Source organism: Lycium barbarum, chromosome 1, assembly GCF_019175385.1.
Source record: "Lycium barbarum isolate Lr01 chromosome 1, ASM1917538v2, whole genome shotgun sequence".
In the NCBI taxonomy this organism is placed as follows: Eukaryota; Viridiplantae; Streptophyta; class Magnoliopsida; order Solanales; family Solanaceae; genus Lycium; species Lycium barbarum.
Window position 1 is genome coordinate 169,164,922 of NC_083337.1, and position 12,255 is coordinate 169,177,176.

General features: G+C 34.2%; 1 protein-coding gene across 1 annotated transcript; it reads left to right on the forward strand.

The window, feature by feature from the left end:
* The first annotated feature begins 5,950 nt into the window (after positions 1 to 5,950).
* On the forward strand, positions 5,951 to 8,077 carry LOC132607189 (uncharacterized). The gene is made up of 4 exons (XM_060321048.1): positions 5,951 to 6,096; positions 6,214 to 6,277; positions 7,562 to 7,668; positions 7,760 to 8,077. The coding sequence occupies exons 2-4, from the start codon at positions 6,272 to 6,274 to the stop codon at positions 7,860 to 7,862; spliced, it is 216 nt and encodes a 71-aa protein (XP_060177031.1). The 5' UTR covers positions 5,951 to 6,096; positions 6,214 to 6,271; the 3' UTR covers positions 7,863 to 8,077.
* Positions 8,078 to 12,255: the final 4,178 nt, after the last annotated feature.

Consider the following 12,255-nt stretch of genomic DNA (forward strand, 5'->3'; position numbering starts at 1 on the left):
GACCGAATTTGCGTAAGTACAGTATCTTTTGTTTATTGCAAAATAGGCTGATTTTGAAATGCTGTCGGCTTGCCAAGCTGTGATATTGCGCAAGATGAGAATTTGTCTTTGTATCATTCTAATTTTATTGGAAGGGATTAGAAATGATCTCTGAGTAAAAATAACTGCATTGGCTGATCTTCTTGAGTAAAAATTAAAATGTTAGTTAATGCCTTACGCTTCAAAAAAGGGAAAAAATCGAACCCTTCAAGTTTGACCATCTAATCATATACTTGGATCCATTCTATTATAGGAAACGATACGATAACTCAGAAGTTAGAACTTTCTTTTTGACCACTTAATGAATAATATGAAAATGCTAATGTCTACATATTCGCAGAGATTTTGGGATCTTGTAATTCATATTTGAATGCACTGATTAGCGGAGAGTAATAACTTTTGGTATATTAATCTTTTGAAATACTTGCAATAATATGGGCAAGACAATCGTTATGTAATAGTATAGCTAAAGGAAAGCTTCTAATTAATTATGTTATGCAAATCTTTTTCAATGGAAAATTTAGGCAGGAATCACGGTTAATCTGTTCTTACCATATGATACTAATTTACCATATTGTGTAAACTTAAGGATAATATATAAAGGTGCCATGAAACAACTCTTTCAAAAAGTAAAGTAAGAAAATCAATTGCAAACACCATATACTCAACAATGGCCGCTTCAAAAAGATCTCAAGCTATTTTGCTTCTCTTGTTGGTTGCCTCATTGTGTCTCATTGAAGTTTCTCTCGTGAGTAAATACGAATGCTTTCAGTATTTTGTTTTGCACATATTTTTTTCGTGTATCCGATATTTGAAACACACTAACTCGACTAATTTACCACGATTTATTGTTTAAATAGGCACGTCAACATTTTGATGCTTCACTTCAAGCAAAGCCTCCCGTTGGTCCAACCACTTGCCCAGTTCCAACTGATCGTAAGAACTTTTCAATTATTTTTATTACGGAAAAGGCTCAAATATGCCATCGAACTATCGGAAATGGACTCATTTATGCCACTCGTCAATAGTTTGGCTCATTTATGCCATCGAACTATCAGGAATGGCTCATCCATGCCATTTTTCAATAAAGTCGTTTTACAATACCAGATATGACACTTGGTCACCAATTAGAGGTTCACGTCGTTTAATTAAACCAACACAAATTAAATCCTAAATTAAACTAAAACCCGACCCACAAATCTGTGCTGGTTTAATTAAACGACATGGACCTCTAATTGGAGGCCAAGTGTCATATCTGGTATTGTAAAACCTGCGTTAATGAAAAATGGCATGGATGAGTCATTTCTGATAGTTAAATGGCATAAATGAGCCAAACTATTGACGAATGACATAAATGAGTCATTTCCGATAGTTCGATGGCATATTTTAACCTTTTCCGTTTTTATTAATCTGATTAATAACTTTCCTTCAAGAAATTAATTATTTGATTTTTTTCTTCTTCTATTTTTGTAGAATGTTCGGATGCATGTGATAAACGATGCTCAGCAACAGCCCACAAGAACAACTGTTTATTGTTTTGTAACAAATGTCCACCGGGTACTTATGGACAAAAAGAGTGTTGTTCATGTTACAATGATTGGAAGACACAAGAAGGAGGACCTAAATGCCCTTAAACAAATTTGAGTTGAATTGTAATCATTGTTTTAAAAGACAGTGTCAGGACTCGTTCCGGGGCTCGCCTCGGGGCAGGGCAGTGGCAAAACGCCCTGGGGCTAACGTGCGGGGCTTAGTTCCTATGAGGCTTACGCCCTAAGCGCCCAACCGTACGCCCTAAACACGCCTAACGTCCAACGCCCAGGGCTCGCCTAACAATTCTTACACAAATTATATTTTAAATTTCTTAATTAGAATCATTCACCCTCATAATTGTTTAACAAAATAATGATACTTAATAGTTTTTCATCTATAAAAATAGAAGATTGGGTGTAACTCATATAACAGGTCGTAGTATTGGATATTTACTATTTGAGAACGTAGAGAGGGTGAATATCACTTATTTTTTTTAAAAAAAAATACATAGCGGAATTGTACATTTTCACTTGTCATTGGTCATAAGTCCTATGTATCAGAATTATCATATAATTTTATTTTTTGTTCATGAAGAAGTTATGTTTTAATTGTAATATTGATAAATTTTATTGATTATTTGCTTATAGGGAGATAAAATGAATAGTATGATAGTAATAGTGTTTTAAGAAACTGTGTTTTTTTCCGTGTTTGAAAGTTAAAATGTTAGAATTGTTTTGCATTTCATAATAGCTTTTATTTCATTATATTGTTTATACTTGTAAAATTATGTTATATATAATTACAAGTTATAAGCGGTGTATAATGGGCTTTGATCATTTTTTTGTGAGGATCAAGCGCGCGCGCGCTCACACACACACATATATATACATATTTCATTTATTTACAGTTTTCTTTTATTTTTTTATGTAATTTTACCTATTTAAAAATACTTATTGTAATTATATTATTTTAAGAAATACTAAAAATTAAATACCCATGGGGCTTACGCCCTGTGCCTCGAGGCTTACGCCTCTCGTCAAGACGTATGTAAAACGCCCCGCCTTACGCCCCCGCCTTTTAAAACACTGATTGTAATAATAAAATCTTACTAGGTTTCTTTTTATTTCTTCCTTGTTAAAGTGTTTCTTATGTAATGTGGAACTTATGTTTCTTATTAATGAAAATGAAAATTAACTCTTTACGATGGTTATCTTATATATATTTGAGTTTTCATCATCAGTCTTTGGTTTTTAGCATTGTAAACAATAATTGTGGATGACATGTTAAACGGACAAAACAGCTTATGACACGTACATTTTATCAAGGATAAATAATTGTAATAATTTATGTACAAAATTGCAATCAAGAACCCCTCTCGCCCATCTCTTCCGCATAAAAATAAAATATGTCTTAATTTTTTTTTCTTCAAAACACACTAAAATCCAAATAAATGTATACTTTCTAGTCTAGACATGTATATTGAAAAGAAAGTTTGTGGTTGGATTGATAAGATAAAGAAAGTTTGTGGTTAGATTGATAAGATTTTTTCACCCTTAATTAGAAATTTTTTTTGCATAGTGAATCTAAATTATTAGGGTCCTAATATTTATATCGAACACTGAGTGAATGATATAAAAAACGAAAAAGGGTCAAAATTACCCCTGAACTTTGGGAAATAGTTCATTCATACCCTTCGTTATACTATAGGGTCAATTATATCCTTACCATTATACTATGGTCCAGATATACCCTTATATTAAACGGTCTGCCACGTGGCATCATTCTAGACGCCAAATCCATTTCCCCCCTAAAATAATTTTTTACCCGTCAACTTAACCCAACCCGACCCGGATATAATATTTTCACCCAAAATATACGGACCCAACCCGTATATCCCTAGAAACCATTTCCCTCCTAAACCCACACACACACTCTCTCTCCACACTAAATCGCCGACCACCTCTTCAGCTAGCATGTAATTTAGTGTAGTTTAATAACTGAGAAATGTGTTTCTTGGTTCTTTACTTGCAATTATGTATGAAGAGTTATTTATATTGGACCAGTAGTTGCTGGAGTAGTTTTGTGTGGTGCAGATCTGTTTTTAGCTTTAACATGTGCCTGCACCTTAGAGAATTTTCGAAACTAGACATCTTCTCCATTAGTTAAAAATGTGCAGTTGACAAATTGACTTGTATGGTTACCTTCCCTATTTCTTTGCAGACTGCTTTTGTTGGTTCTAAGGCTATGGATGGTTTCATTGTTGTCCACTGGCAGTTTTCGAGTTACTCTTTGGCGTTCAATGGTGTTTCCATCACATTGTGTCATAACATAAATAGCTCTTGATTGCAATAAAAAACTTAGATAACTATTGATTGATTCTAAGAGATAAACAAGAGGTGGTCGGCGATTTACTGTGGAGAGAGAGAGAGTGTGCGTGGGTTTAGGGGGAAATGGTTTTTAGAGATATACGGGTTGGGTCCGTATAATTTTGGGTGAAAATATTATATTCGGGTCGGGTTGGGTTAAGTTGGTGGGTAAAAAGCTATTTGGGAAGGAAAATGGGCTAGGCGTCTAGGATGATGCCACGTGGCAAACCGTTTAACATAAGGATATATCTGGACCACAGTATAACGATAAGGGTATAATTGGCCTTATAGTATAACGAAGGGTATGAATGAACTATTTTTCAAAGTTCAGAGGTAATTTTGACCCTTTTCCGTATAAAAAAAATATATATATCTTTTTTCGTTTGAGCTCATGAATACATAGTGATTTCGCTATAATTTAGACCAATCATCACTTTAATTTATAGAGATAATTTTAAAGGCCTTCCTCTAGTTTGAATTTGTAATATTAACCTTCCTTGTGGTTCACCGTAAGTGATAAAATCTATATCTTTTTTCTTTCTAGCTCATGAATATACAAAGTGGTTGTTTAAACTTAACAAAATCTTCGACTTGCACCTTATTATTTTAAGGTTTCGAACTAAATGATCATTTTTTTTCATATTAGGGACTGTTTTGTTAATGACTAAAATGATCACTTTGTTTATACGTTAAGAGGTCGTTTGGTTCAAAGATAAGTTATACATGGATTAGTAATACTACATGAATTAGTAATACAAGAATTATTTTTTGTTGGGTGTTTGGTTCATTTCACACACAAAAGATACCATTTGAATAGTTATTTATTTTTAAGACTAAAAAGTAATTGGTTACAATCAGACCCTCGGATGCTAGGCCTTTACAGGTTTCTTGGAACAAAACAAGGCTAGTTTTGTCATTTTAGTTTTTTATTCGTGTATAAGCTATCCATGGATAAGTTATCCCATGGAGATGGTGTATGAAATAATGCACCCTATGGTGTATTAAGTAATCTCGGTATTAGTTATACATGTCCCAAAATGTCAACCAAACATGATACAAAATAATACCACATGTAATATCATGACTATTTTATCTAAGATCTCCTACAGAATGAGCTCTAAGGACTATTTCAATTACGTGGTATATATGTAGGACTAAACAGTCTAACCTCCACTAAGTATTATTTTGATAAGGGGCAAAAGTGCAAATATACCTCTCAACTTTGAGATTTAGAGCAGATATACCCCTCGTTACAAAAGTGGTGTTTATATATCCCTGTCGTTATAAAAGTGGTGTTTATATATCCCTATCGTTACAAAATGGTGCAAATATACACCTACCGTTACAAAATGGTGCAAATATATTCTTTTCGCTGACGAAGCTTTTTGAAAAAAAAAAATCATTTAGGTTATTTTTTAATTAAAGAAAATGCCACGTGACTGTAAAAAAAAGTACTCATTTTTTTTAGTAGACATACTTTTCTAAAGCCACATAGTAATTTTTTTTTTATGGGTCGGATCTGATTCGTTTATAAAAATGGGTAGACTTATTTTTTAAAAGTCACGGAGCTATTTTTTAAAACGAACCATACCCGACACACAAAAAAAAAAATACTATGTGACTTTAGAAAAATATGTCTACTAAAAAAAATGGGTAGACTTTTTTTTAAAGTCACGTGACATTTTTTATTTAAAAAATAACCTAAATGTTTTTTTTTAAAAAAAAATTATCAGCGAAAAGGGTATATTCGCACCATTTTATAACGACAGAGGTATAGTTGCACCATTTTGTAACGGCAGGAGTATATATACATCACTTTTATAACAATATATTTCTACTCTAAATCACAAAGTTGAAGGATATATTTACACCTTTGCCCTTTTGATAATATCCTTCTAATCCATGAGTAGAAGTTTCAAAAACAAAAAAAAATTCAACCTCACAATTACACGTTCGGTGGAAGAAAAACTGAGAAAAGAAAAAAAAGAAATTCCATTTCTTCTCGATTCTTCTGAACTTACTATAAATTACCTTCTCCCCCGACCCCCCACGAGTCCTCAACTTCTCCAATTTAATATTACCAAATTATTATTACTTCCATTCTGCTCTCAAATTTCAGCGTCCATCTTAAGCTAATTAATTCTCTTGCAAATTCAATCAGGTAATCCCCCTATTTGATTACCCTTTTCTTCTCTTTCAATTTTGGGTTTTGTTTGGAGCTATCTTTCTAAAATTCCTCGTTTATTTTTCTCTTTTGGGTTTTTGGTTTTGGTTCCAGGATTTTTGTGTAGAGGTATTTGTGGTTAGATCTTTGTTTGGCTGTTGGAGAATCAAGAATGTCTCATATCCTTCTGATATGTTTCTTTCCTCTGATTTACATCATGTTAATCTCTTCATCGTTCTTCCTTTTTTGTTGCTTAATCATAAACAAGGTTCCTTTTTTTTTTTTTTTTTTTTTTTTTTAACCTCTGTTTGGTTGCTTAGAAATTGGGTGGGGTGGGGTGACAGGGGCAGATCTAGAGGCGTGTATTTCGAGAGTCAAACAAGAAATTTTTTGATCAAGATATATTCATATTGTTCTTTAAATATTTTAAATTGTTAATTATGGTGACTTGTAATACTTTTTATCTAGTTACTAGATATTTAAATCATTTTTTTTTTTTTTTTTTTTAAAGATTGTGCGTCCGAACTTACGGTCAAAATAAGGAAAAGGAAGTTTACTCTCGAAATCCAAAATGTATTATATAAATTGGGAAAAAGGGTGTACATAAATATATGATAGTGAATTTAATTATTATTGTAGTATTAACTTGAGTTTGGGTTAAGAACTCATAAACGTTAAATTCTGAATTTGTCTTTGAGGAGATAAAAACGAGAGATTTTCTTGTGTAATCTCTCATATTATCTATTCAACATTCTTTCATATTCTTGCTTATCTATGAACAAGATTATTTATTCCTTGTTTGGTTGCCTAGAAATTGGGTTGAAGGTCTGAAAAAAGAAACAGGACTCTTTTGATCCTTTGTTTGGTTGCCTATAAATTGAGGGAAGGATCTAAAAAAAAGAGTTTTTTAGTGTAATCGCGTTTTATTATTAATTGATCATTCTTTATACTCTTGCTTATTCATAGGCAAGAGACATTTTTCCTTGTTTAGTTGCCTAGAAATTGAGTTGATGATCTAAAGAAAGAGTCTTAAAGTGTAATTTCTCGTATTATTAATTTATCGTTCTTTCATATTCTTATTCTTAAAGGACATTCTCTCTCTTTTTTCTTTTTTCTTTTTTTTAAAAAAAAATCCCCTTTTGATGCTTTTGGTGCCAAAGCTTACAACAACAACAACAACCCAGTGAAATCCCACATCTTGGGGTTTGGGGAGGGTAGAATGTAGGTAGATAAGAGGGGGATGGAGCCTATATTAAATGGATTCAACTGAACTAGTGTTTTTTTGGTATGGAACATGTACGTGAAAAAGAGAGCATTAAAGTTTCAACTGTAATTTGTAATAGAGAAAGTTAAATTGTGGATCTGCTTCTGCGCGAGATCTTATCTAAAGCTTTCATTTTTTGTTAAGATGTTGCCATATTTCAATTTGATCCCTGCCTGTTTTGGCCTTAACTTAAGCTAACGCGGGAACCAGAGAGACAGAGATCGTGAAAGGGCACAAGCCAGAGGAAACCACAAGGCCAAGAATCCTAAAAATGATGGATTAACCCCTGAACAACGACGAGAAAGGTTCCTCCTTTACTGCCAAAACAACTCTTGAGTTTTAGCAATTGCTAAATTCGTGTTCCTAACATGGCTGTTGTGTTTAATATCTCAACAGGGACGCGAAAGCCCTTCAAGAAAAGGCGAAAAAGAAAGCAGCACAGGTGGCTGGTGGAGGGAGTATCGACAAATTGGAAAGTTATAACATCAAGAAGAAATAATTGGGAAGTGGTTTAATCTAGATTAGGTAAAGGGGGAATCTTGTGTGTGAATCTGGCATTAGTTGTTGATTCTTGAGGTCATTGTTCATCGTGTCGTTTCAAGTTCTGAAACTTTTTATTCTCAGTAATTCTTGTGTCTGGCATGTATGTTTGGCATTTGTACCTTTAACTTGTGTCTTGATCTGCAATAAAATTTCCTCTTGTGATTAGTCTTACTTGTATCTCAGAGTCTTACTTGTATCTCAGTCATTTCATTTAGCCTGTGAGTTGCCATTGTGGTTTATTTCATTAAGCTTGGTTGACAAATGGTTCTTTCTTTGATGAGCTCTAGCCGTGGATATAGCTTTTTATTGTAAAAAATTGTTAGTATTAGATAAGGTTTAAAATTCATTGCTAAATGGATAAAACCCCTAGCAAGCTCCACCAATTAAACCTCTGACAGCATTATGGCTTGAGATTCAATTTTATGCTGCATTTTGGCCATGGATTTTTCGGAAATAATCTGTCTGCCCTATAAAGATTGGGATATGGTCGTACATCCTACTCTTTTCATATTTCACTTATTGAATTGCACTAGATATATTGTTCGAATTGGCTGAAGCCGTCAACATACGCTTTTGGGAAGTTTAACCACGCAATATCTCAGTGAACGTATTGGAACCAGGTAGGAGAGCCAGACAAATTTCGTTTCTAAGAGGTGACCCGAATAAATGGGCAAGTTGGAGCGGAGGCAGCTTGTAACAAGGAAGACAAAAGTCTCCTTACGCCGCCTCTTCTTTTCCACATCCTCATTCCTCCTTTTCGGATACTTAAGCTTCTAATGCTACGGAACCAGCTTTTCGATAACAGAATGAATGCAGCTACTTCAGAGGGTATATTTAGATTCTCAAAAGCAGACACTGCGCTTCTGGTCCTAAAGAATCAGACCCTCCGCCTTTTTCTACCTGCACGAATGCCTTCCCTTCCTTGCAAAGCGAACTTGGTCAAGCAATGGAAGGAGAAAGGAAAAAGACCAAAACGGGTGAAATCAGGGGCTAATCTACCTTTTCAGCCCGAGTCTCTTTTCATCTCTTTTCATATTTCACTTATGGAATTGTACTAGATATGTTGTTCTATTTTAACAATAATAGAACCTAGCCTTCAAAGTTGTTTATATATATATTTTTAATGATTTTTGGGGATCTTGGTTAAATGTACTGTAGTAAACAGAGACATAAACCATTAACGTGTTGGAAAGAAGAATAAACATAATAGATTGAGGCATCCTGAACTTGACGATTTTTATTTAGAGCATACATGAACTTCACGTTGACCTAATTACTCTCATAAACAATTTTCAGTATCATCAATTCCCTATAAGTATTATACTAGGCTGAAGTCATTGATAAGATTCTCAAATTTATTCGTGAAATGCATTTACTCTCCAACTGAGACTCCTACCATGTGAATCTTTTAAAATCACTTTTAATATGTCACTTGGACACAAAATTAATATGCAGCTGAACACACAAATTGCATGCAATTCACATGCCAAATTAACAAAAAGAATGGGGACACGTGGATTTTAACTTAAATAAATATTTTTAAAAAAAAATATTTTACAAAAAAGCCAAAAAAAAAAAAAAAAAACCCACCCCAACCCTCTCTCCCTTTCTTCTTCTCCTATCTTCTTCTAACGCTGCAGGCTCTTAACAAACCCAATAATAGATGTCATATTAGCCCCGCCCCACCCCACCCTGGCCCCTCTCGCGCACACACCTTTTAGCAGGCAAAATGAAGCACTCGTAACGTCAATTTGAAAAATCCCTCTCTCTTCCTCACTGTTTTCTCTCAAATTTTCAAGAATAGTGTCCTCCATCATCATACTTGATGCAGCCATTAGAGTCTTTTTATAGACCATTTTTGTACTTTTTTTCTGTGTTATGAATTGGAGGTAGGAGTGTAACCGAGGTATTTTAGGGGTTTATGGTGAGGTGAAGTGCTCAATTTTTTCCGTTTGTTGCCGAAAAAATGGAGATGGCCGGAATTCTTTTTTCCGTTTCAGTTCTTTCTGATAAGTTTAAAAATAGCAACCTCAATTTTTCATTTTTTGCTTTTGTTACTCGTCTTCATCATTACAATAGTCGTAGCTTCATTTTCATGGCTGAGCAACACGAAGTTGCTGTTGATGAAATTATCATTCAACGGAGGAGAACCGGATTGGGCTGAATGCAGGCACTGTGCCACCTCAACAAATTGTGTCCAAGTGCCACATTAAAAGTGGTTTTGAAGGGTTCAGATAGTAGGAGTCTCAGCTGGAAGGTCTAAATGGATTTCACGGATACGTTCGAGGGTCTATCGATGACTTCAACCATTATACTATCAAGATTAAGGGTTAATTCACTTGATTAGCACCTTCATGTTATGAGTGAGTGGTCGGTTCAAATTCTAATTAATAACATTTCCTTGTTTTTATCTTTCGCTGGCTCTCCTTGTAATGAAGTTAAACAATCCAACTATTAAAGGTTAAAGGAAATAGATGTAGTTACGGTTTTTAAGTATGCATACTGCTAATTGGGACACTACGAATGTCAACAATAATATATCCCGTGAAATCTCACAGATTGTGACCGGAGAGGGTAGAGGGTGTATGTAGACCTTACCCCTGTCTTGGGAGATAGAGAGGTTATTCCTGGTAGATCTTCGACATTAGGACAAGCAATTCAAAATAATATAAAAAAGAAATAAAGTAAATGAATAGGCCATGAAGGACAATACGAGTGTCTTTTGTTTCAAAATTGCAGTTGAATCACATTATTTCAACAATTTAAAGTTAGAACAACTTCAGCTATTTTTATTTTTCTTAATGTAATGATGCATGAACTATAGCGAGATGAGTACTCACGGAGGGTCCTAGCTAATCATCCTTGAATTCGAATTTAGTTATTTATAAATTATAATTATATACAATAAAGCGACTGGAATGATAATATTATTTATATAAAAAAAAGAAGCTAAATATAATTCTTAACATATGTAATCTTGACGTAAATACTTTGTTGTGAGGTAGCTAGCATTGTTTTGATTGAGAGTGACAATATCTAACATTCAATTTTTTCTAGTTAAATTGTTAATGTAATTAATATGTTATTAAGGGAAAATAGTCACAGTGCACCCTAAAGTTTGGCCGGATTATTTATAACACACTCAACCTTTACGGGTGACCTTTTACCCCCTGACTATTTTTTAAACGAAATTATTATCCCTCCTGAAACTCTACCACCAGATCTGTATTTGAATGGTGAAATGCACGCACCTGACATGTATTTGTTTTTTACCTTTTACTTCTAATTTAGAAATTTCTACACCAAATAAAGCCAATCAATCACCAAATGAAGCCATTCTTCACCAAATCAAGAATGCTATACTAATCAATACCAACAAACAAGGCTAAATGGATTTTTTTTTCTATTTCTGTCAAATGGGTACTGAAATTCTGATTTTTCTTTGATTGTTTTTTTTTTCCACCTTTTATGTCTTTGCTCACTTTTTAGGTGTATATGTATTTGTGGATGTTGAAGTATAAGGAAATGTTTGGGGATGTTGAATTGGATGTAACAAAGAATTCCCTCAATAATGAAATGATTGAGCTTTACCGGTGATGATGCGGTACCCACTAATGGAGGATGAGGAAGAAGATGATAGTAGGGAAAGAGAGGAAATTGAAGATAGTGTTAGGATTAGGGCGGTGAGTGGGCAAGTTTTGGAGTTGGGTTTGGGTAAAAGAAGCTGGGGGAAGTAATGGGTTAATTTTTTAGAAAATTAACTGACGGCGGTGAAGGGTGGTGGACGGCGGTGGACAGTGGCAAGCGGTGAAGAATAAGGGAATAAGAGGAAGAGAGAGAGAATGAAAAAAAAAACTAAATAATGCTTATAATTATTTTTTTTTAACATTTTTATTTGCTTCTCACTCTCTCAAAGAGAGTGAACTAAACTCTCTATGCCACCTCACCATCCAGAGAGGTATTAATTTCACTTTAAAATTGTCCAGGGGGTAAAATGTCACATGTAAAGATTGAGTGTGTTATAAACAATCCGGCCAAATGTTAGGTGCACTATAGCTATTTTCTCATGTTATAAACATACTTGGCGAAGTTTTGAAGGAACAAGAGGGGAGCATTTTTTTTTTGCGTGGATTGTCCTTTAAACTCGTTGGTCTTTAATCCCCCTCCCCCCCCCCCCCCCCCCTCAAATTGCTGGTCTTTAAATTTTAATCTTCGTCTAAAAAAGTGATCGAAAATATCCTGAGATTCTGGGTTCGAACTCCGGTTCAGTCAAAAACATAAACAATTTCCCAAGGTAAGGTTTCGCGAAAGTTAGGCCTTATAAGGCCTAAGTTAGTTTTGTTATAGTT